The sequence below is a fragment of the Cicer arietinum genome, chromosome 6, assembly GCF_000331145.2.
Source record: "Cicer arietinum cultivar CDC Frontier isolate Library 1 chromosome 6, Cicar.CDCFrontier_v2.0, whole genome shotgun sequence".
Lineage (NCBI taxonomy): Eukaryota > Viridiplantae > Streptophyta > Magnoliopsida > Fabales > Fabaceae > Cicer > Cicer arietinum.
Window position 1 is genome coordinate 12544332 of NC_021165.2, and position 24456 is coordinate 12568787.

The 24456-nt window shown below is 27.7% G+C and overlaps 2 protein-coding genes across 2 annotated transcripts; both read right to left on the reverse strand.

Annotated features, from left to right (window-relative positions):
• Positions 1-2775: 2775 nt before the first annotated feature.
• LOC101488445 (uncharacterized) lies at positions 2776-10325 on the reverse strand. Its single transcript, XM_004504621.4, has 11 exons — positions 10093-10325; positions 9480-9659; positions 9325-9380; positions 8173-8238; positions 7908-8015; positions 7028-7094; positions 6698-6782; positions 5220-5380; positions 4190-4291; positions 3313-3535; positions 2776-3146 (listed from the first exon to the last, which is right to left on the reverse strand). The coding sequence occupies exons 1-11, from the start codon at positions 10129-10131 to the stop codon at positions 3013-3015; spliced, it is 1221 nt and encodes a 406-aa protein (XP_004504678.1). The 5' UTR covers positions 10132-10325; the 3' UTR covers positions 2776-3012.
• A 6449-nt stretch (positions 10326-16774) lies between these two features.
• On the reverse strand, positions 16775-19117 carry LOC101488778 (gibberellin 2-beta-dioxygenase-like). The gene is made up of 3 exons (XM_004504622.4): positions 18566-19117; positions 17258-17609; positions 16775-17166 (listed from the first exon to the last, which is right to left on the reverse strand). Exons 1-3 carry the CDS (start codon positions 18973-18975, stop codon positions 16912-16914), a joined length of 1017 nt encoding a protein of 338 aa, XP_004504679.1. The 5' UTR covers positions 18976-19117; the 3' UTR covers positions 16775-16911.
• Between the last annotated feature and the right edge of the window lie 5339 nt (positions 19118-24456).

Sequence of the window (24456 nt, forward strand, 5' to 3'; positions counted from 1 at the left end):
TATATATATATATATATATATATATAATTTAGCCCCTCACAATTTTTCAATTTTAATTTTGGTTGTTAGTTTTAGATATCAAAAGTGCTAAATATTCTCAAAATAAAAAGAAAATTGTAATTAAAAGTGTAGAAAATTGTATAAAAAGCACATATGGATGCAAAAATCTTTAAAATAATTTTTAAAAAATTGACGAAAAAAAGTAAAATTAATTAAAAGGACACTGATAACTGTTTTATATTAATTTTTTCAAAAGAATTTGAGATCCTTTCTTTTACACTATAGAGTCAAATTTTTACACTAAATTAACATAACATGCACGATAAGATAAAATAAAATAAAATAAAAAATAGAATGGCATCATTTAGAACCTAAAAGAGTGACTACAAAATTATATTTATATCCCAAAAAAATTATAATGGTTTTACTTCGAACTTCAAAATTAGAAATCACATTTTTTATTTATTCTCGTATAGAGACGTGGTTTTGTATAATTTTTTAGACAAATAATATTATACTTCATAAAATCCGGTTTTTGTTTTTTCTCAAATTATAACAACACCTATTTTCATTGCAAGATTTCCAGTTTCGGCACTTAGCAGAAATAAGAATTGGGTCACAACATGAAGAATCATCACATTAGAGGGATCTAATGGATTTATTGACAAAAAATAAAAAATAAAAAATTAACCTTCCCCCAACATTTTTTAAAAATAATAAAATTTTGTTTTGAAACGTACTTTCGGACATGAGAAAAAAAAAATAGAAGTATATTTTCAAACGATATAAAAATTATTTTCTTCAAGAAGTAATATACAAAGTGTTTGTTAGATGGAGAAAAAGAAACTATGCTAAGTAATTTGAATATCGTATCTTTATTTTTATCTAGAACTTTAATATTTTAGATAAAGATCGATATTAAAATTTTTAAAGTTTTATTTGTGAATTAAGAGGAAAAAGAAGGATAGTAAAGAAGTTGAGAATTAGAATCAAGATTATCAAATTGGAGTTTTTTAATAAATTTATTTTATCTAAGTGGAATTGACACGTAAATTCATCGAATTCATTAAAATAATATTAAAATTAAAATATAGATAACAATATATATAATAACATAAATACATTTATAAACGTGGTTAAATTCAAATTCTGACGAATTACCTTAAATTAGTGAATTCATACAAAAGTAGATTTTTATAAATTGGACTTAATTTTAAAATTAGGATAAAAATGTTACATATTCTAAATTTGTCTTAAAATTCACAAATTCACTTGTATTAATTCGATCTCCAATAAGATTTTACTAAATTACGAATCTCCTAGTGAATTAATATGTTTCATGTGCCTAAAAGCATAAATTCATACAAGTTTACTTGTTGATAACTTGGTTGGAATTTTACACAATTGAGAAAAGAATGAAAGTAATTTTGATTGATGAATTTTGTTAAGGTGAATATATACTGGGGATTTACATTGAAAAATTAACATGTTTTGATATAATCACAATAAAATCACTAATAGTTAAATGGCATCTATATACCAAAACTCTTAATTTAATTAATTTTAATATATACTATATTAATATATACATAGGCAAATTAAAAACAATAATTGATCAAAAAATTTATAATACCAATATACACTATTTTTTATTGTATAGTAAAACTTGTCTCTTTCATATATATACTGAGTAGTGCTGCTTTTATTACCTACTCTAACAAACACTATATCAACATGTAACTTAATTAACATCTAAGTACATATACTCTATTAGAGGAGAGGAGTTTAGAGGCAATGATAGGAATAGAAAAGTATAGTAATCTTTCACTTTTTATTGGAATGTTTTTGAAAGATATGTGATATAAAAACTGAGTCAAATATTTGTTGTTTTGAAAGAATTATAAAGAAAAGCATTAGATTTTAAAATATTTACAAATTTCCAAAAGTCTTTCCCATTTTTTTTTAGTTCGCTCCATATTGGATGGGTAGTCCAACAAAATAAAATGAAAACTCATGCAAGGTGGGGAACTACTTACCATTCCCTTTCTTTTTTTACTTCTTAATTTATTCTCAAAACTCTTTCTTTCAATTCCCTTCAAACTCTCATCACATGGCCTAATAATTTTAGATAAAGATGTGATATAGTGTAAAGTTACTTTTAGCATAATGTAGTAATGATCGATCAATATTTTAAGAATTGTTTGAGTGAACAATTTTAAAATACTAAATATAAAATTAAATATAAATTTTGAGATTTAAAAAAAAAAAAAATATATATATATATATATATAAAAGAACAACATAATAAGTGATTATATAATATTTCAATCACACTTTTTCCATTCTTAAAAATATATTATAGCTTGCTTCCCCCATTCCAAACAAAACCATTAAACTCTTCTTGTAACCCAGCCAGCCTCCTATTTAAGGATTTGAGATATTCTTCTTTCATCCCCAATGCTCTCCGAATTGACTAATCGAAAAGTGTATTTTGAAGACTTTAAAAAATATAGAGGGTAGAAGAAGAAGCTACTCAGATTTTTCAGTGTGAAGTAAACTTGAACACCTAATGCTGAACTTAATGTTCTAATGTTGTCAAAAATATTAGTCTTCGTTAACTAATTAAAGATAGTGCGAAAATTAACTTGTGGGAAAAAGTGAGAATATGGCAATAAATGTTATTTCGAAGTAAAACAAAATAATATGGGAATTTGAAGAAAAAACCAGTCGAATTTGTTACTTAAAGTTTGTAAAAATATACTTGGGAGTTGGTACTGCTGATGGTCAAAATAAATTATAAAGTTGCATAACTGTTGCAGAAGCAGGAACTGAGGAACCTAAAATATCACAATCACAACTATTTGAAAATCGTTCTAGTGATATGAATATGATCGCTAACATAGAAGATTTATTGTGATAAAATGTCAAGAAAATCTGTAAACATCACTCTACCCAAAATGTGGACCGATGGAGATTTTGTACACCCCCCCATATGTGATAAACTACATCATTTCATTGAAGTATTTGACTACCATAATCAGCATTAAACTTGTCATATTTGTAAGCATGGAGATGAGCAGATGGCCGCGTGTTCCTTAAAGCTGTCTCTACATCTTCAGGCCTGACTGGCCCAACTTGTGGCAACTCTGCAACCCAAAATTATAATTCACAGGGTGTAATATTAACTTGCTGTTCAAATTTAAGGAGAAATACTAATTTTTTTAAAGTCAACTTAAAAAGGACATCTATAAAGTATTCCAGGCACACATCATTGATAAATATTGAGACTAGATTTTGTAAATGACACAGTACCTTCTTCAGGCACCACATCTTGTTCCTGTTCAAGTTGTGACATTAAGCGTCTCAGTGGCTGCATTGCTGTCTCTTTACAAAGTAGGCGGATATCTGAACCTGAATATCCTTCTGACCGATCCACCAGTAAATCATAGGGGATCGGCTCCTCGTCAAGCTGTGGAGGAAGGAGTTCCTCAAACATTGATCTTCTTGCTTCTGGCTCTGGAAGTGGTACAAGGATCTTTCATTTATGGTCAAAGGACAAACATTAGAAAGAATTAAAGCAACATTCAATTGCAAGATCAGATTGCTTATTGAAAATCATCTAAATAAGCACTGAACCATATGATTTTTCCTCTATATTACACTAAAAGATGATGAACATAAATTTACTGATCAAAGGGGGAAAATATAAAGTGACAACATTTTTATCTCACAAAACTGCTCTAAGAGATAATAAATCGCAGAATGTCCCAAATATCTTGAATAAAAAGAAGGGGGTGCAATGAGTTACATGCATACAATGTTTACATACAACTATACTTGTACGACAAGCCTACCTACTTCAAATGCAAATGTTTAACCCCAAAGCAACAATTCCTGATATATTGATAACTTGAAAACCAAGCAAACTAGAAAGAACACCAAGTTCATTTGTAAAGAATAAAATGTTCTAATTACAGTAGTCTAGAAAACATAAGTAATGAGGTGATAGGAAATAACTAATAATTTACTCCATGCTCCCAAAAAGAGAAAATCTAACCGATAATACATGTTTCTTCCCCAAGATCAGTTTCATAGACTATGAAGTAAAATGTCATTTAGAAGACAAGAAAAATTGACCATTTCAATTATCATGAACACAAAGCATAATAAGCTTATATTGGAAGGATACTCGCTTCTCAAGACGTCTCAGCATGGCCGCATCCAACTCCCAGGGAAGATTTGTTGCCGCCAAAACAAAAACAAGTTCATCTGTCCGTGTTAAACCATCCATCTGCAATCTAATCTAAATGATTAATTTTGGAGATAGCACGGAAGAATATATATGCAGCTGCATTGTATATTGATAATTCATATTTACTCAAAGACTGAATTTTCAGAAGGCACAAACTGAAGTAAAATGAAAAAAAGTCTTTTGCCGTTTCAAATGTCAATCACTATGAAAACCTAAATAACTAATGGACCACGTTAAAATACTGCAAAAGCAACAATTTAACAATTTATTTGGTTATTTCTGAGACATAATCGCTCTATAATATTTGTTTATGTTCAAATTATTTATGAGAAGCTTAAGGACCTTCCACCATAGTGCAAGGGAACTAGAAGAAATGCAGGATTATGTGTAAAGTAAAATGGGAAGAACGTAAAATATAGAGTTCTGAAATTTTTACAATTCCAATGATTATCATTACTGCTTATTTAAAATGTGAATGTGATATTATATTTAGTAGACTAGTAGTGGGATTCTTCAATTGTAACATGAATATGACATTATTGGTTACGTCTCAGTCATAGTTACTGGTTAATGGGGGTAATTTATGATCATTAGAATGTATGTAAAATAACATTTTCTCATACTCAGTGAGGGATTTTGTCCACATATAACATGAATATGACACAGGGAAGGGGGGGAGACATGATAAAAAAGAAGTCTTACATAGGTGTAGACTTTCAAAGTTAGCATGAGGCGATAGGTTCGATATAAGCTCAACGAAAGCAATTTAGACTGAGAAAAAGCTTCTAAAGTTAAATCAACAGAGTTACCATATACGATACCCCAGGGACCTGGGGGGAAAATCAATTACTATGTGTCCCTGGTAGACCTTTCAATAGAAGTTAGATATAATAAAAACTCTAAACTGATTAACCATACTATTATAATCTAACAAGTAACCCAGTGATATATCACAAACAAGCATCACCTGAATGAGTAGTTCAGTTTTTAACCGTCTACTTGCTTCATGTTCACTGCGTGCCTCACCACGTTGACTAATGATTGCATCAATTTCGTCAAGAAATATTGTTGCAGGCGCATGGTGCCTTGCAAGCTCAAATAACACTTTCACTAACTTCTCTGAATCACCTGCAATCTTAAAAAAGATTTGTAAAATGTCGCAGCTAATAAACCACAGCTTTTACAATGAGTTTTCATCACTTGATGGAAACGTTTTTTTGGGGTGAGGGAGAATTAGACAGTGCAATTTCAACCATAAATGATTTCACCTCGAAGAAAAATCTCCAATTTCATGAGAACAGGGTTTTCACGATAACGGATACAAGTATGGGTACTGGATGCGCCATTTTAAAAATAAAAATAAAAACTTACGGTACATGTACGTCAATAAAAAAACATGAGTTTTTAATATAATGTTACTAAGAGAGCTAAACTGTTCAATTCACAACACAAAATAATATTATATTTATGTACGAGAAAGTAACAAATTTTATTCACAATAGAATAACGAAAAAAAGGGAGTACCGACGAGTACTGTATGTGTACCAATACCGGGTATGTATCTGGTTCAGGTATTGCATGATTTTACAAGTACTCATGCTTCGTAGTTTTGGAGATATAATAAGGAAAATGTAATTAATTTCCAATTCAAAGAGTCTCTTTGCAAAAGTATATTTGTGCCAGAGATTTATATAAGTAGTGGCACATTAATTAGAAAAACATTCCAAAACAAAGTTCTACTGGCATAAAAAATATTTATCTATACTTCTCAAGTTTTTGAAAGTTTAGTATTGAATTAGGAGCTCTCATCATCTAAGTTGTATGCATCAAATTTAATGGATATGGAAATAAAAAACCATAATTTACTTCATTCAAAAAGACTAATTAGTGAAGGCTATTAAATGTTAAAATAGTGCCTTATAAAATAAAGTTCACTCTACATTTTTTGTTTCATATCATTGGTTTAAAATGAGACGAGAGAGAGAGAGAAGCAGAACACTGCAAAAGCTCCAGCAAAACAACATCTAGAGACTTGTGCAACCAATTGTTTTAATCCAGGCCATTGATGCTACAAGCTCTTCTGACTGAAAATAACCATTGTTGTTCTGATATGATATATGATGTATTAGCCTAATTCTATCTATTTGGCAAAATAAAAAAGAGGAAGAGAATGTTGATCAAATTACTTTTACAAACCAGATAGGAGTATACGACCACTTTGCAAAATTTATGGTAGTTGTATGCATCATAGTATTTGAAGAATAATAGTTAGCCATATCGTCAAAAAAAATATTATATCTTCTTTTAAAAATATATATTATATCTACACAAGAGATTTAAGTCACTCTTGAAACACTGAACACTATCAAGTTCCATACCAAGATTAAGATTTACGTAAACAAAAATACTAAGGAAAAGAGGGACGAGAGGTTGTTAGTCACATACCTCGCCATTTGCTGACAATAGACGATGCTGAAATATTGAAAAATGTAGTCTTGCACTCTGTAGCAACTGCTTTTGCGAGCATTGTCTGCAACATTTGGAAGATAAATTCCAGTTATTCGTTTATTTGAAATAAAAAACTAAAATAACACTGTCATATACATATTTCCCAATCATCGGAATATGAAAATAGAAAAGCAATACATTTCTTCCAACGTAACATTTTTTAAAATATATAGTTTTATTCACAAAAAAATAACATTCTCTTACAAACTTAGTATGAAACTCACAAAACAACCATACAAATATTTCTGAGGAAAAATCAATACAAACCTTTCCTGTCCCTGGGGGGCCAAAAAGGAGAATGCCCTTCCATGGTGATAACAGACCTTTAAAGTACCTAGACAAATGAAAAAGATCGGTTTCAATAAGAGGGAAAAAAAATCATCCTATATCTCAAATAAGTTTTTATTTGCACACATGCAAGTGGAGAAAATCAACTAGTTAACCATTTCAAAACAATATCTTAAATCTTAACATAGCCGTTTGTAGCATTAGTAGGTGCTTCAAATCAAGATTGCGACAAATTTCTAAAACAATAAACTAATTGACTGATGTGGTCAAAATTGCAAAATAAAAAATCTTGAGGCCATGAGGAGTATTCAACTCATGAGTTGGCCGGACTTAGTCCCTTTGAATCAAGTAATTTAAAATGAAACAAAGAAAAAAGTTTACAGAAGGAGAATAAGAAATTGTCCAGAGTAACCAAGAAACAAAAACACTTCATGGATATTACAATAAATCCTCCACCGATTTGTATATTCCATACAGTTCTGTGAATACTATAACATCATGGAGTATATAGTGCAAATTTATTACTTGGCGAGTGCTACATAAAATATTGGCTTGTGTAAAAGAAAATAAACATACGATACTTACTTTCAAAACTAAAGCAATGTTTTAGCTATCATACAGTTCAACTAAAATGTGAGGAAGTTGATCTTAATGCTCTTATTATCACTGTTTTCATCTTAAAACTTTAAAAAGACAAGTCAATTTACTGATAAAGGTAAATGAGCTACAACATGTCAACACCCATAAAAAAGATCCCATTTCTAGCATATACAAGAATCTTGACGAATAGTGAAGCAAAAAGGGCACCAGTAGCTCTAAGGAATATTAGGCATAAAAAGTTTTCATTAGTGATACATACTTGGGATACTTAATCGGCATCACAACAGCTTCTTTCAGTAAACGTTTGGCATTCTCTAACCCCTTGATGCTTTCCCATTTCACATCTGGACTCCCACGAATGATATCCCTGCCAATAATATTATGTAAAATGATAAATACATACATGAAAATAGACCTTAAACAGAATAGAAAGACATGAGAAAACCTTGACCAACACACAATGTCCATGCAGTCACCGCCAGTTGTCTCAAGGGTGTGTAAAAGACTGAGAAAATAAATTTTACCTACTTAAGCTCTCCGCTAAAGTACGCATTTCTGCAGATTCAAAAGGTGGTAGCAAAGACTTCTGCCTGTAAATGTTAAGGATAATTATAATTATCAGTACTTCGGAGAATGAAGAAATACTCTATCTTCCATATAGTCCTTTAATAGTCAGAAAATTCATACAGTGATATTACAAATGGTTACAATTAAGATCAAAGGATCAATTTCAATTGTTCTTAAAGATGCATAATTGTACAATATCGTACGTTGTTGCTTTTGTTAGAAATAAATTCTTAATCATCAATACAGAACCCAAGAGTCAGAGAACCCATGAGATGATGATACTAGTAATAGTTACAATTGTGAGTAAAGATCAAATGATCAATTTCAGTAGTGGCTATTAAACTATGCACAACTATATCATATTGTCGTTTTCTTTCCATTAGCTGGGGAAAAAGCCTGAAAGAAACAGAGTAAGCATGAAACTTGGCAAATTCAAAAGGTAACAAAAGAAAATAGAAAATTCCTAGATCTTATCACTGTCTGATCCCACTTGTCTAATTTTTAGCATCAAGAACTTTAGTCATAGTTGAACCAATTTGTTGCTAAATAAATTGTAGATGATAACCTATATGTCTGAGATACCAATGACATTTAAAATTCCAAAAAATTACACCACAAGCATTTTCGTTAAATAAAATTGTGATTTCATTTATTAAATAAATGACACAAGGCACAAATTCAACGAGTTAACTTGGCAATTTCTGCAGCTTTTTTAAAAGTATCATATTTAATATATAAAAAATTCAGTTGGCAGAGTAAGTAATCGGTTTTCTCTCAAAAATTCAGACACATCAGTATTAGTGCCACAAAGATTAGCACATGGATAGGGCATGCTAGGCTAATATAGTATTCACCCATGGACGAACTGTTTTCATTCCTAGCTAATTAATCAACTTAAAACGGATATTTGGGCAATGAAATGATGTTTTTTCAGATATTTGGTTGACTAGATATTTAATTATCCAATCTTAAACTTTATTCACAACTCAAGTATTTTAATACTATTCCCTCTCTGATTATGTTCGACTAATCCTCACAGCAGAACAGAAACTGAGTATGTGCCAATTACAAGGCCCAAAAATACAAAGTAATGGATCAAAGAACCATACGGCTTTTCATCTATATTGTTTGGTGCAAAACCATTTGTAGGCGTCGGATTATGCCCCTGAAACACAGAGAATTGCGGCATGACAAATCACAAATCAGTGATATTTGAAGAAGCAACAACCACTTCACATGAAACTTGATGTATCAGACATGGTACCTGGCTTTGGAACTGCTCGTAAATAGCCCTATCTGATGTTATTTTGGTCTGTAAATTGCCATTGGATGCAATGCCGTTCGAACTGCCATTACCAACGGCCTTATCAACAGTCTCAACAGTCTCACCATTCTCCACCAGTTTCTTCCTACCAAGCCTAGCATCATAATACGCTTTGAACTCCTGGAGATACGAATAAACAAAAGATTCAAAATCACATCTAACAAGCGACTAGTAAACAAACCAAAAAAATTGAATCTAACCAAATCAACAAACCAAAAAACATTGCATCATAAAAAATAAAAGAGCAATTGGTAAATTTTCGAATAATTTCGGAAAGCTAGTAGTAAACGAGAGAAAAATCGATTCTAGCAACAAGAACAGCTCGAATTGTCTCAAGAGAAGATTGAAGAATCATCCGTCTACTACAGCATCATGATTCAAGATAGATTAACAATTAACATGAAGTTCTACTAGAATAGAACAGTTTATATGTAAAAATAGAATCGATTCATAAAAACGACTAAAAAAATTGAAAAAAATCTGGAATCCAAGATTTTAGTAGTTAGGGAAATTTTATCGGGAAACAAAGCGGAAAAAAAAAATGAATTAAAACCTGGAAGGACCAGCGAGTAGGCATTGGTTCATCGGCCATTTTAGAGAGAGAAAGTGAGAGTTGAAAAGGTGTTTCTCTCTCTAGAATGGATGAAGAACGTGCTAGCAAGCAAGTAAGTGGGCACCGCAACTGTGAAGAGTGAGGCCAGCGAAGAAATGAACGAGCAGAAATAAAGTATTCATAGTTGAGGTAAGGTAGAAGGAAACACTTGAATCACGTGTTACGCCACGTGCGTTTTTCTAACTCGTTGCAACACTGTTTTAAACTTATTATATTTCAATTATATGTTTTTAATAGATTTAAATATATTTTTACTTCTTACTATTATAATTTTTTTTATTAATTATCATAAGTTTTATTTATTTACTTATACATATGCAAATATAATTTTTTTTTAAATAATTTTTTTTTCAATTTTTTATACAAAAATTCTAACACTATTAAGTTGAAAACTAATTAAACAATTACCCTTGTTAAACCTAAATATTTCAGGTTTCCCTAGAAAAAACTTAAATCGTGAAAGCCTTCGTCTTCATCATTTCTCATCGATGGCGACCAAGTAGTGTCTCATTGACGACGGTCACAAACTCATGTATGTGAACGACAACACTTTGGTTTAGTTTTTTTCCTGTGTCTCCGCACAATTGGAGTTCAAGATTATGGGACAATTGTTGGTGTTGGTCTTGTTGCAACACATTTCATGTTGTGGGTGTTGAGGACGCTAGTGGATAACCTCCAAAACTTTAAGATGAAGTTGATCCTCAATCTGAGGCTCTTGTTGTAGAGCTTGATGCTACATTTAAGGCTTCTCAACCCAGTTCTTCTGCTAACGCTCGTGTGTCTTCATTTGTTGTTGCTTCTGCATTTGTTAATGTGGTTGTGTCAACTATTGCTTATGTTGTTTTTTATGTGCTTGTTGTTGCATTTGCATCTGAAATTGTTGTTGCTTATGTGTTTGTTGTTGTGTTTGTGTCGGTCACTGCCTCTGATGCTACTACAAATGAAGACACGTGAGCTTTAGCAATTTATGTAATCATTACAAAAATTTGTAATTTGTATGTGAAATTCTACAATGTTAAATAATTCTCCAATTATTAGTCACTTTAGCTAGCTACCCATGTTGCTTATATGATTTCACATTTTTGTTTGTTGTTGATTTTGTAGAAAATGAAAAACAAAACCAAAAGTTGCAAGGAAAGTAGGTGTTAAGAATGTGAGGAGAAGTGATGGATTGAAGACTACTTTTAAAGGTGTTTACAATGGTTGGTCTTGGAAGTGATTCACGAAGTCCATTACTAATAGATGATGATCATCATCATCGAGCAAGTCCATTAATAGTTGGTGATGGATGAAGTTCACAACCTATTTTGCATTATCCTAAACTTGGAGGTTGTCTGGATGAATTAAGAAATTGGGATCAGATTTGTAGGAGAATGATTAAGTGACCATTTGAAGTTTTTATTTTGTATTTTGGATGACTCAGTGACCATTTTGTAGTTGTTATTTTGTTTTTTGGTTGTTGTAGGAAACTTAAGTTAACTGTTAATGTAATTTAATTATGAATGACAATTGTCTATTTTGGTCCAGACAATATGATTTTGTGTGTCTTGGTTAAGACAATATGTTTCTATGTATTTTGGTTATGAATCTTACGAATGAGAGTTGTCTATTTTGATTAAATTAATTCATTTTGTTAATCTTTTTTATCGATTAATTTTCAAGTTGATGGAATTGACGATAGATATATGTCTAATTATTTTGTTGTGAAAGTATGTAAATAGAATTGGGTCTCATATCTTATTTGTAATAATACTCTAAGATTAATATGCAATTTTGATTTCTTTGTTTCATCAAATCCATAATTTTAATTACATTATATTTTTTCCTGAAATTTGACATCTCATTTTTTAATTTTTTTATGTTTAATATCTTTTCTTAATTTCAATTTTAATTTAGTGATAATTTTATTAATGTGTACATAATAATATGGAAAATCATGGTAATATATAATTTAATTTTAAATTAAATAATACCACTTTAATAATTTAAAAAAATAAATAAAGTGTTTTTATAATTTCTCTTTGTTAACTTGTAGGTTAATTGCCGGTACTTTTTATAAAAGAGTCTTAATGCAATTTTAGTTCATTTCAAATTCATAAAAAATTACCAATTTAACTATCATTTTAATCATTGTAAATATTAACAAAGCACCGGTGATTTTGATTTAAATTTTACAATTTTATGAATAATTTTTACATATTGATAATACAAGAGATTAGATTGATTGTCTTTTTCTATAATAGATTAAAATTGGTATTACATGGTTTGAATAATTAATTTGGTATTTTTGTATTAAAGCCCTTTATAAAAAGAAGGTTAAATATCACATGTGGTCCCTTAACTTAATTTCAGTTAACGTTTTAGTCTTTTATCTTTTTTTTCTTCCCAATTTAGTAATTTATTCTTAACAATATCAAATAAAGTATGAAAATATGAGTTTATTTGAAAATTTACGTTGCGAATTTGATGAAATTTGTATTATATTGAAGAATATAATTAATTTTATGAGTTTTGTTTGAATCTTTTTTTTTTTGAAATTTTGTATAAAAAATTATAATATTGTTGAAATTTTAAAACATAAAATATCAAATTGTCACTTAAAATTAAAATAAATGATCAAATCAAAATAAAAAAAATAAAGAATTAAAACGTTACCTAAAATTAAATTAAGGGACCACAATATAATTTAGCATAAAAAGAATTATCCAAAGAAGTTTGTATTAAAGTCGTGAGGCATGACAAATAGCACATATATCTATAAGCCTATAACTAGTAGGGGAATTTTTTATCTATTTATTTTTTAAGAGAAGTCGGGATTATTTTTTTTTCAAAAGTTCTAAAATGAAAAGAGGGTGGATAATGTCAAAGTGGACCATATTACTCAAATTCAAATATAGATAATGGATCAAAAATATTTAACACTCCAGCATTCACATATATTATTTTTATAAATAAATAATAAAGAGAGGTCTAAAAATAATATTAATGGTTATCTATATTTTTATAATTGAAATAATAATTTAAATAATAATAATTAGATAAAAATAAAGAAAATAAATATGGAAATTATATTATATTAGCATTAACCATATCATAATCTTATCTATAAAAGTAATGAAGACTATGAACTAATATTTTTAAAGAGTATTATCGATTGTCGCTATAATTTTTTATGGTTTTTAAGTATTGATTTATATTGGACCGATTAGTTCATTGTAAAATTCAATATAAATAAATATGTCTTAGGCGATTAATGTATTGACAACTTTTTTTATTATATATAAAAAAGTTCAGATTAATCACAAATATATCATGTAGAAGTTTAATATTTGTTGTTTTCTTAAACTCAATGTGAAAATTCACAAGGAAAGAAAAATAAGGATTTATTTTAGCAAAAATATGGTATAAAAATATCATAAGATTAATTTGATATCACCACAAGTTAATCACATATCATTTATAATACTTTAAAATATTTTAACTAAAAAATAAAATATTTAATTGAAATTTTAGTCTTCTTATTTTTACCGATTTAATAAATTAGTCTTTTGTTATAAAAATTGACAATTTTGATTATTTTATATAATTTTTTAACTAAAAAAATGACGATTTGACATGCTTTAAGTAACGCATCATATGATAGAATGATTAACATCCATAAACCAGAATAAAATATTAAAATTTAACTTTCAACTTTAAAAATAATTAAATCAATAACATGTGAATAATTAATGTATCAATATAATTTTATATTTTTTACATTATTTAAAATATATTAAATCGTTATTTTTTTAATTTAAAAATATGATAAAATGATAAAAACTATTGATTTAAAAAAATATATCAATTTTATGAATAGATAAAATAGAGAAATTAAGAATTACAATAATGAAGAAGAAAAAATTACACTATCTTTGGAGGTGTTATATGAAATCCGAGAAATCAATGCGCCGGAAAGAAGTAATGACTTTAGCAACAGAAAAAATAAAGAGTCAACGGTTGAGTTAGAAGGAAACACCCAAATCCAATCACGTGTTGCGCCACATGCGTTTATCAAGTAATTACAAATTGCCCAACAATTTTTATTTTGGATAAAATAAGGAGGAAACAAAAATACTACTTACTTAAATGTGGATGTTTGATAAGAAGATGGTAAGAAGTTGCATAGGCGGTACAACACGTTCTCAGATTTAAAGCAAAATTATTATTTTTTAAATTAAATTTTTTATAAAAATTATGATATTTTTAAATTTATTTTTTCATATATTTTAAAAAAATGAAATAATGTGTATATAGTTATATCAAATTTATGTTACCAACGTATTCACCATTAGTCTCATGATTTTTTAGATTATAACCAATATTCCTCCAATCAATAATATTTCTCGATACTTTTTAATTTATAATTAATATTTACTCAATTAATATTAATTTTGTTAGTCAATTAACTTGTACTAAAAAATATTAAATAATTTACAACAAAAATAAAATGTTATATGAAATTCTTGTGAATAAACCAACCTTAGTAAGGTTTATATCAATAAATTTAACAAATACATTTTGCTATTAATAAATCTCTATGTATCAACGAGCAATCATCCATATATATTTTAAATTGTACTTATTTTTAATCGTTTTGATAAATTTATCTATAGTCTCTTTTGTTATTTAATAAAATTTTCAGCTCTATTTGTTTGTTATTTATTTATTTATTTTAAATAGTCTAATTCATATTTTTAAGTTGATATTTATATTTTACATTTATTTATTAAATTAATATAATTAAAATTGTACACTTTTTTTTATAATTGATAATAAAGTGAATTGATTTAATATTCGTTGAAATAATATTAAATTTATATAAGATTTTATCGATTTTAATTTTTATATAATATTAGAATATGATGTATCTATACAATATAATAAAACAAATATTGTGTTATGGCAAGTGTGACAAATGTCATATAATAAAAATATTTAAGTTAATATCATATTTCTATTTTCTATTAATATAAACCACCTATATATATATATATATATATATATATATATATTTTGTAATTTGTTTATTTGTTAAATTTTGAGTGATTAGTTATTATTATTATTATTATTATTGTATTTTTTGTTGTTGGAAAATACACACTTTTTTAAGAAAGTCAAATTTTGAAATGAAATAAAATAAAAATACATTTGTAAATAATATATTATAATAATTATTATTTTTATTTCGAAGATATAAAAAAGTAATAAATCTAACTAATTGATTTATGAATTGTACTTTTCAACAACTTCTTTTGCTATTTATTTTTAGAAGAAAAAATTATAGTTATTATATTATAGTTGTTTTTATAGTTATATTAATATTAATAAAATTGTAATTTTAATTAATTATTTTGTGACCAAGATTTATGTAATATATGATTTTTATAATAAAAAAATTTCAGACCTTTATTTTCATTTTTGTTTTTATCATTATGTTTACTGGAGGAGGTTGTATTGATAAAATAAACAAATAGATAAATTTAAATAACACAATTATAATATAAGAAAATAATGTTGAAATTATAAAAAATCATGACCATTGTCTAACAAGAAATGAATAATAATAATAATAATAATAATAATAATAATAATATATATATATATATAAAAGAATAATGACACACGTATACTAACAATAATTAATATAAATTTTGGTCAAACTAAATTATCTAATTCAAAATATATTCGGAGAGTTTGGATTAGATATTGCAACACAATATGCATTCAGAAAAATTAACTTTAATTGGTTATGTACGCATGTGCATGTTTAAAAAAGAATAAAAAATTAAAACTCGAGCATTAACCGAATTTTAGAATATCGATATTCACTTTACACTTGTCTATGAAGCTATCCTGCTATAGTCATTTACTTAATCATTTTATTGATATATATTTAAAAATGCTGTATATAAGTTTTTTTTACTTCCAAAATAATATTAATTCATTCGTATTAAAATTGTATATTGATCGATAACAACACGAAATTGTTAAAAATAAAAATGACGAATCTACAAATAAACTCACAATATCCAATTAGTAGCATAAAACAATAAAATATTACCAATTTGATAAAATTAAATGGATCAGGACATTCATGCATCTAGTTCTAGTTCTGCAAAGTTGACGATGTTAAAATCATTGATTAAATCATTCTAATCTTGATCGAAGTTAATTTTTTAATTTAAATAAAATAAACATTACATTGAAACAAAAAAAAAATGTTGCACTTAATTGATGAGATAAAGAAAAAAAACAGAAAAATAAATTTATTTATGTAAGATGATAAAAGGAAAATTAGATTTCGACCCAAAAACGGTGGTTCAAAATTATTCATTTTCTTTTATCAAAATAGAGAAAAAAGAAAGTAGAAAGAAAAGTATGGGAGTTAGGTTTTTAACTTAATTGCAAAAATAAAAATGATGTAATTATATATCGATCGACTAAATTGACATGATATTAATAATTTTTATCTTAACAACATAGAATTATTAATATTGGGTCTATAAGTTGACACTATATTAAATTCAGGACAACATTAATTATATATAAGCCAATTGTTTTGTTAATTTATCTTGTCCTGTTTTCTATAAATGTAGTTGACTTGAAAAATTTATACAAAATTAGGTGGGAAGGTAACTTTATTAAATATAGATAATTTATTTATGTTATCTATGAGCAAAATTAGAGGAGAATTGTTACACTCTAATTCCATTGATCTCATTGAGTAGGAGATTTCTCAAAGATACTAAGTCGATTATAAGTCAGCTTTGAGTTGTAAGCAGCATTCTTGTACTCCCTCCATGTGAACTCTTTGTACAAACTCTGCTCTTCCCTTGATATCAATATTGAAGGCAAAGGTGCTAACTTTTCATTAAAGGGTGGTCCTCCAAAGTAAATCATTGACACCCTTGACATACTTGTGTCAGTCAAAACCCTGTGTTTTACACTCTTTAATCCCCCATTTGTCATCACCTTAATAATAGAAATAAACATATAAAACCTCCCAGACTCAAAATAGTAAATATCATTTTTTTAAGGATATTGATGTGTAGTGTTTGTTTACCTGTAAGGAGTCACCAACAATGATGAAAAAGGAAGTGTGATCAGGTGGGATTGAAACCCAAGTCCCATCTTTGAGGCATATTTGCAGTCCTGTTGTGTTGTTAGACCTTAGGACAGAAATTAAGTGTGGATCTGTGTGCTCTCCAAATCCAATCAAATTTGCTCCTCCACTCAATGATTGAATCTCTCCACATGCTGCGTAGTGATTTACTCTCAGGCATGAATCACTTCTCTTATCTCTCACCATTTTGCTAAACACATTTCTTTCTTCAATCCCCAATCCATCTGCTATTAATTCCAACACTTCCAAGCACACCTCTTTCACTGCCAATATATATTCTTCAACAGCACACCTAACTCAAAGTATATTTTGCGTGCATTCTTATCAAAACTTTCAAATGGAAATTTTGGGTGAAAGATCAATGCCCTAATTTAAAGTAGGAAATATTTTTGTTCTAATGAAATTCAGTTGAGGTGAGGAAGTGTGTCATATACTCTATGGTAGATAAATGTTTAAAAATCATGACAAGAGAAGTCATTATTTAAAAAGAAATTAAGTTTTTTGCCTCTAGGATTGAGAGAGTGACGTGGTCAATTTAATTGGACAATAAAAAGGAAAAAACTAATATAAATTGAGTTTTAAGACATTTTTATTTGTTTTTCTTTTTGGTTTAATCAACATAGATAGAATAAGGGTGGACAAAGTTCAGTTCTGAACTAAAACTATTTGAAAACCGAACCAAACTGATTTTCAGTTTGAAAAAACTGAATCAAACCGATTTTTAATTTAAAAAACCGAACCAAATTGGTTTATGAACTAGTGAACCGGTTTATTTTTGAATTGAATTGAACTGGTTTGTAAACTAAATTTTACATAATTACCCCTAATTACTTCTAAAAAAACAAAATATGTTCTAGTTTTTTTGAATTAAAAACCAATTTGGTTTAGTTTTTTCGAACTAAAAAACGATTCGGTTTAGTTTTTCGAACTGACAACCGGTTCGGTCAATTTTTTCAAACTGAAAACTGGTTCAATTCGATTTTAATTTTAAAAAATCAGTTCGAAAACAGTTCGGTTCTCAATTTTTATAAATCAGTTCAGTTCAAAAATAGTTCGGTTCAATTCTATAGTTTAGTTTAATTTTTAGTTTTTTTGTACCCCTAGATAGAATCGCGGTCTTAGTGGTAAATACGAGTAATACCATAAACTTTTAGTTATAATAGCATCATGAAGTAATTTTTAAATATGATACAACTCTTATACTATATGAGACTCTCCTCGTAAAGCAGGGGTGAGCTCTGTTTTTACCTGAAGTAAGTATTTGGATTTTGCTGCAAAAGAAGAAGAGACTTAGGAGAAATGACATCAGGGTTAGTGTTTAGAAGAAGGTATTCAACCCAACCAACATCACCGTTTTTGCCAATACTCTTATTTCCATACCCAAATGGATCAGGTGGACCCGCCTTCTCTTTCTCTGACCTAGGCTGTCCGAAAAACTTTACTGTTTCATTTTCCAAATTGGCCATTAACTCTAATGGAACATGGTGGTTGACAACCTTAAAGAATCCAAACTCTTGGCAGGCGTTGACTATTATTCTTTTGGCTTGAGGGTCTGAAAGGTCAACCTCTGGAACACCTTTGAACAACAAACTTGTTGCTTTGCATGTGTTTACGTTAAATAATTCGTTTAATGTAGCTTGTTGGGAAAGAACAACCATCGTAACGTTGTTATTTGTTTTTATGACAAGGTGTTGTGAATTGTGATCAAAATGGGTTTATATGGGTGAGAATGATATTGCTAATGCATGAACCTATGAAGGAGGAGACGTTAAGAACTAAATAACATTTGGCTCTCCTTGTCTTCGTGGGCTCGTGGCATTTATACTCTCTCTATTTCAGATACTTGTTCTTTTAAATATTTTATTTTATTTTAAAATTTTGGATTTTTGAAAATATTAAAATATAAATATTAAAAAAAATATATTTTGTATTCTTAAAAATTTAAAATATAATTTAGATGAATTTTAGTTTTATTTTATAAATGAAAGTTAAAAAAAAAAAACTAAATTTAAATTTATTAGTTTTTTAATAGGTTTGTCGAAGGTTAAGTTCAAGAACAAAAAGGGTAATAATAAGGTTGTACATGTACTAACGGGTGCTTTAGAGCATGTACTAATAATTCTATAAATAGTATTTGTATATTAAAAACATAAAATGCATAATTTTTAATAGAGTCTATGTTACCATTTCCAATATATGATAATTGTCATGTTTCAATTTTTTTTAATTAAATATTTAAGAGACTCGTACATCAATCATTTGTGTTGATTAATAATTCTGGTTGTATTAAGTTTATATTTATCTTTTTAAGTGAGTGCGCATGCTAGCAGCCGCTCATGGTCTCATCCTCCATTTTTATTTGAAAGCCTTTATTTTTATTAACTATTTAATTCAATTTGTTTTATGTTATTTTATAATCTTGAAAATAAAAATAAAAACTGTTGAAAAATCAACTTCAATGAACTTAGACAATTTGTCCTAATTCCTGGCTCACTTCAGTTAATTCCACTGACGAAGTAAGGGATGGATGGCAGTCATTTTTCAACGAGGAAATCATATATGCCTGGAGTACACAGTAACAAAGGTGCAACCAATAATAAAATACATCATCAGTACTATTTAAAACAAAGAGACACTGGCAAAATTATGTAAAGTAATTATTAATTTAAATCATCAAATTCACTAAATTTCATAAGTTAAATTATCTTTCAAATAAAATAACAATTGCAATATGTGTTAATTTTTGTTCCACCCAATTATTGTGGTGTTCTAGAAGAGGATAGTGGAGGAAGCAATGCGTGATCACTAGAGATCTTAATTTATATGAGAAACGGTCCTAAAATGTATATTTTTAAAAATCGAGTTTGTTGTGATGTGTTCAAGCGATACTCTTGCAATATATACAAATCTTTTCTTATTATTTTTTAAAAAGCTTTCAAATAAGTTTTAAATTATTAAGTCTCGTTTAATAAGTCCTTTAATTTGGTCCCATAAGAAGATAATTGATTTTAGGTTTCGACTCATTATGTTATTATTTTTTTAAAAAAAATTGATTTTTTGGAATATTTTGTTTTGACATTAAAAATAAATAAATAAATTGGGAAATTTTTTTTCTCCCAAAAATAATTATTTTGGACAAAAAATTATTTAAAATTGATTATTTGCTAAAACAAAAAATATTTTTCATAATTTCTTTTTTATCTGAAATAAAATTTAAGTTAAAAAGTTTAGACTCTTCTACACGTGGAATGAAGCCAACAAATAATAAACTTATAAAATTGACACTTCTAAATACCGTATTTATTCTTAGGAGAGTGTGAGATTCAATTTATGAGTACAATTTTCTAAAGGAATTACAACCAATTCAACAATATTCCTTTCCCCAACAAATGTGTTGTTCAATAGTTTCAATTGAGATCGTGAAAGTGTATCATGAAAGAGATTTCAGATTTGATCACTAATTATTAACTATTTGACTATAAAAGAAAACTCTAACAAGATTTATTCTGCCTCGATAAATTTATTCCTCTGATTTTGATTGTTTTTTATTCCTAGATGAGGAAATTTTGAAGCAACGAGCTAACAAACACATTACAATAAATATAAACTATTCCCGTAATTTTGAAGGACTTTGAAGGGAAGAAAAAATAGAAAAATAGAGAGAAATTTTTAATATTTTTTAAGAAAATAACTTTATAAAAAATATAAAAAAATGTTTATAATTAATATATTTTTAATTTATACAATACTATAACAACATGAAAATAACTTACAGAGTTTGTTTAAATCCTCAAAAATCCGACCTCAATGCAAATTTTAATTCCCTTCAAAATAGAGAAATGAATATAAACAAATCCTTCAAAACACTATTCTCAAACTCTTCATTCCTTTTTTTTTTTAATCTCAATTCACGAAGTATAACATGTATATAACCGAGTTACACGTTTGACATTTTGCGTGAGTCGCATCTTATGCCAGCGGTTAAATAATGAGTGAGGTGTTCACATGAATCAAATCTTAGCTTATGGTGCTTACACTTTGGGACTTAGCTATCATATAATTAGTCAATTGTTAGGATGAAAAAGAATCACATGCATCTGGTCTACTATTATGGATGGTCTCAAACATTTGACAAAGATCGGTCGTCAGTAGCAGCCGAGGGAGGAATTAATATTCAAGTTAATTAAATAATTATTTTGGTTTCTCAAATATATGAAGCATACATTCTAAGAGTGAGAATAACTTAAATTATCCCATAAGAGTATATGATTTGATGTATTAAAAATCTTGGTCTTACAAGTTTAATACATAGATTAAATTTAAATTTTATTTATTTAAATAGGTCATACTATGTTATATAAGCTTTGAATTGATTGAATTTAAAAAAAAATATTTATACATTACTACTAGATAACTTCTAATCTGATTTTATTTTTATAGAATTTGTATTAATTTAATTAAAAGTAGAATTTAAATATAAAAACTAATTCAGCCTAATTTTAAAAAATCGAATATGAATCAAACAAAACTCGACTTTATTATTCCTTTATATTTAAATAATATAATAAGATTCTACTTATATAGATTAGTACCGAGAGATGTTTTTCCAACTTAAAAGCCTAGTCAAACTAAAGGAAATCATAAAATTAAGAAAGAGAATCTTGAGCAATATTCAGTTTCGGAGTTACCTATAATGTATGATGTGTCATTTTTATTAGACCTACAAAATCAATCACAATTCGACAACTAAGCCAATATTTAGTGCTGGTCCATGGCTTTGCAATTAATGGTCCTTGTTGTTTAGGAATGGCAGGATCAACAGAAAGGTACAGGCCTCCTAGACTCCTAGTCCTACACTACAACATATTACGAGACATAAATGATTATATACTACTCAATTCGAATCACAGTAAATGTGGTTTAAATTATATATATATATATATATATATATATATATATATATATATATATATATATATATATATATATATATATATATATATATATATATATATATATATATATATATATATATATATATATATATATATATATATATATATATATATATATATATATATATATATATATATATATATATATATATATATATATATATATATATATATATATATATATATATATATATATATATATATATATATATATATATATATATATATATATATATATATATATATATATATATATATATATATATCACAAAAATATAATAATTAAAAAAGTAATATCAATACATCAACACGTAAATAAAATATAAAACAAATTCTATCATATGAATCAACAAAAGTAATGAGTGGGAATGATTAAGAAATAAAAAGGGAAAATAGTAAGAAAAGGGTGGAGATCCATTGCAAGGGAAAAATCACACTCCAATGGTGACTTTCGTGGTTAGCAACAATGATATTAGGAAAAAAAGAAAAAAATTATTTGATGTGATGAGTACACCATAAGATCTCATATAACATCTTAATTCAATGATTATTAGTTATAGTACTCCACTCTGAACCGTTTAATTGGTGATTACCACGATATACATAGAGATTAAAAAAATCTTAAAACAAGAGATTTTTTACCTATTTACCAAGACTTCAATCGTAATTCAAAATACTTGGTGTTATTTATATTTGAGACGATAGAGTTATAGGAATTTGTGATATTAATTATATTGTTTCCAATAAAAAATAATAATTGGACGGGAGGGAAAGGATGTAAAATTACCCTCATATATTTTTGTTCAAATCTTAAATTATCTTCAACGGAATATTAAAAGTTAAGATTATCTTTCTAATATAGTTTTGTTGCTGCTCTTTCTTAAGCTGGAATTTTGGTGCTTCCTGCTGCCATTTCCATTATCATGTAGGTTGTTGCAAACCAGCTGTCTTCGTCGTACCAATCTCTGGTTTTCTCCAACAAAGTGGTATCATAGCTCGGTTGATTTGGGTTGTGCATTTAAATGAAGGAGGAAAATAAAGGTATGAATATGATTAAACTCAATTATTCTAATTACACATTTTGGAATATTCTCATGAAAAACATGTTATACAATAAAAATTTGTATGATCTTATTGAGGATGATATTGTTAAACCAACAAATAAATTTGACGCTAACTAAAAGAAGATTAATAGAAAGACAGTGGCGTTGATCATACAATAGTTGAATTTGAGTGTATATCCACACGTTGAAATTGAAATATATGCTAACAAAATGTGGAAGAAATTAAAAGAGTTGTATGAACGTAAGAATGTGCAAAATAAAACATTATTAATTCGAAAACTAGTGAATATGAAATACAAAGATGGAGATTCAATGGTAGAACATATGAGTATTTTTCATCATATAGTGATTCAGTTGACGACGACAGATATTAAATTAGACGATAAGTTTCAAGCGTTGTTATTGTTGAGTTTCTTGCCTAATATAATTGGGAAATCCTTGTTGTGACGTTGACAAATTCAGCTCCACGTGGAAAGCTGAAAATGTCAACAGTCTAAGAGAGCACATTGAAAGAAGAAGCTTGAAGAAAGGAACATAGTTTGATTGATTCTTCATCAAAGTCATAAGCACTAGTTACAGAGTCACATGTGAGAAGTCAATTAAGAAACTTCCATAGACGCGACAACTTTGAAAGTCGTAGCAAGTCAAGAAGCAAGTCGAATACTAGAAAATAAGTGATATGATATCATTGTGGCAAAGTAGGTCACACAAAAAGAAATTACAGGTTCCTTAAGAAAGATCAATCAAGGGGAAGAGATGGAGACAAAGAGAAGAAAAATGATAAAGATACAACAATTGCATCTATTAATAATGTCTATATTGTTTGCGATGATAATTCCATAAACCTTACATGTCAGGATTCAACTTGGATTATTGATTCGAGTGCCTCATATCATATTGCTCCTAGACTGTTATTCTCATTTTCAAGTGTTGGTGATTTGACACGGTAAAAATGAAAGATGAAGAAGTGTGTAAAATTATCAATATGGAGATGTTTGGGTTGAAATTGTGATTGGTTTGAAGCTTCAATTGAATAATGTTAGACATGTTCTTGATATTCGTCTCAATTTAATTTCTGTTAAAGCCTTAGATGTTAAGGATTATCACACTTACCTTGGTG

Excerpts from the sequence above, each read along its gene's own strand:
- LOC101488445 (XM_004504621.4), bottom strand. The coding sequence starts at position 10,131 with ATGGCCGATGAACCAATGCCTACTCGCTGGTCCTTCCAG. Across the intron at positions 4,292-5,219 it reads AAACTGAACTACTCATTCAG|ATGGATGGTTTAACACGGAC; the intron begins GTGATGCTTGTT and ends ATTAGATTGCAG. Across the intron at positions 3,147-3,312 it reads AGATGTGGTGCCTGAAGAAG|AGTTGCCACAAGTTGGGCCA; the intron begins GTACTGTGTCAT and ends TTTGGGTTGCAG.
- LOC101488778 (XM_004504622.4), bottom strand. The coding sequence starts at position 18,975 with ATGGTTGTTCTTTCCCAACAAGCTACATTAAACGAATTATTTAACGTA. Across the intron at positions 17,610-18,565 it reads AATCCAAATACTTACTTCAG|GTGTGCTGTTGAAGAATATA; the intron begins GTAAAAACAGAG and ends ACTTTGAGTTAG. Across the intron at positions 17,167-17,257 it reads TTGTTGGTGACTCCTTACAG|GTGATGACAAATGGGGGATT; the intron begins GTAAACAAACAC and ends TCTATTATTAAG.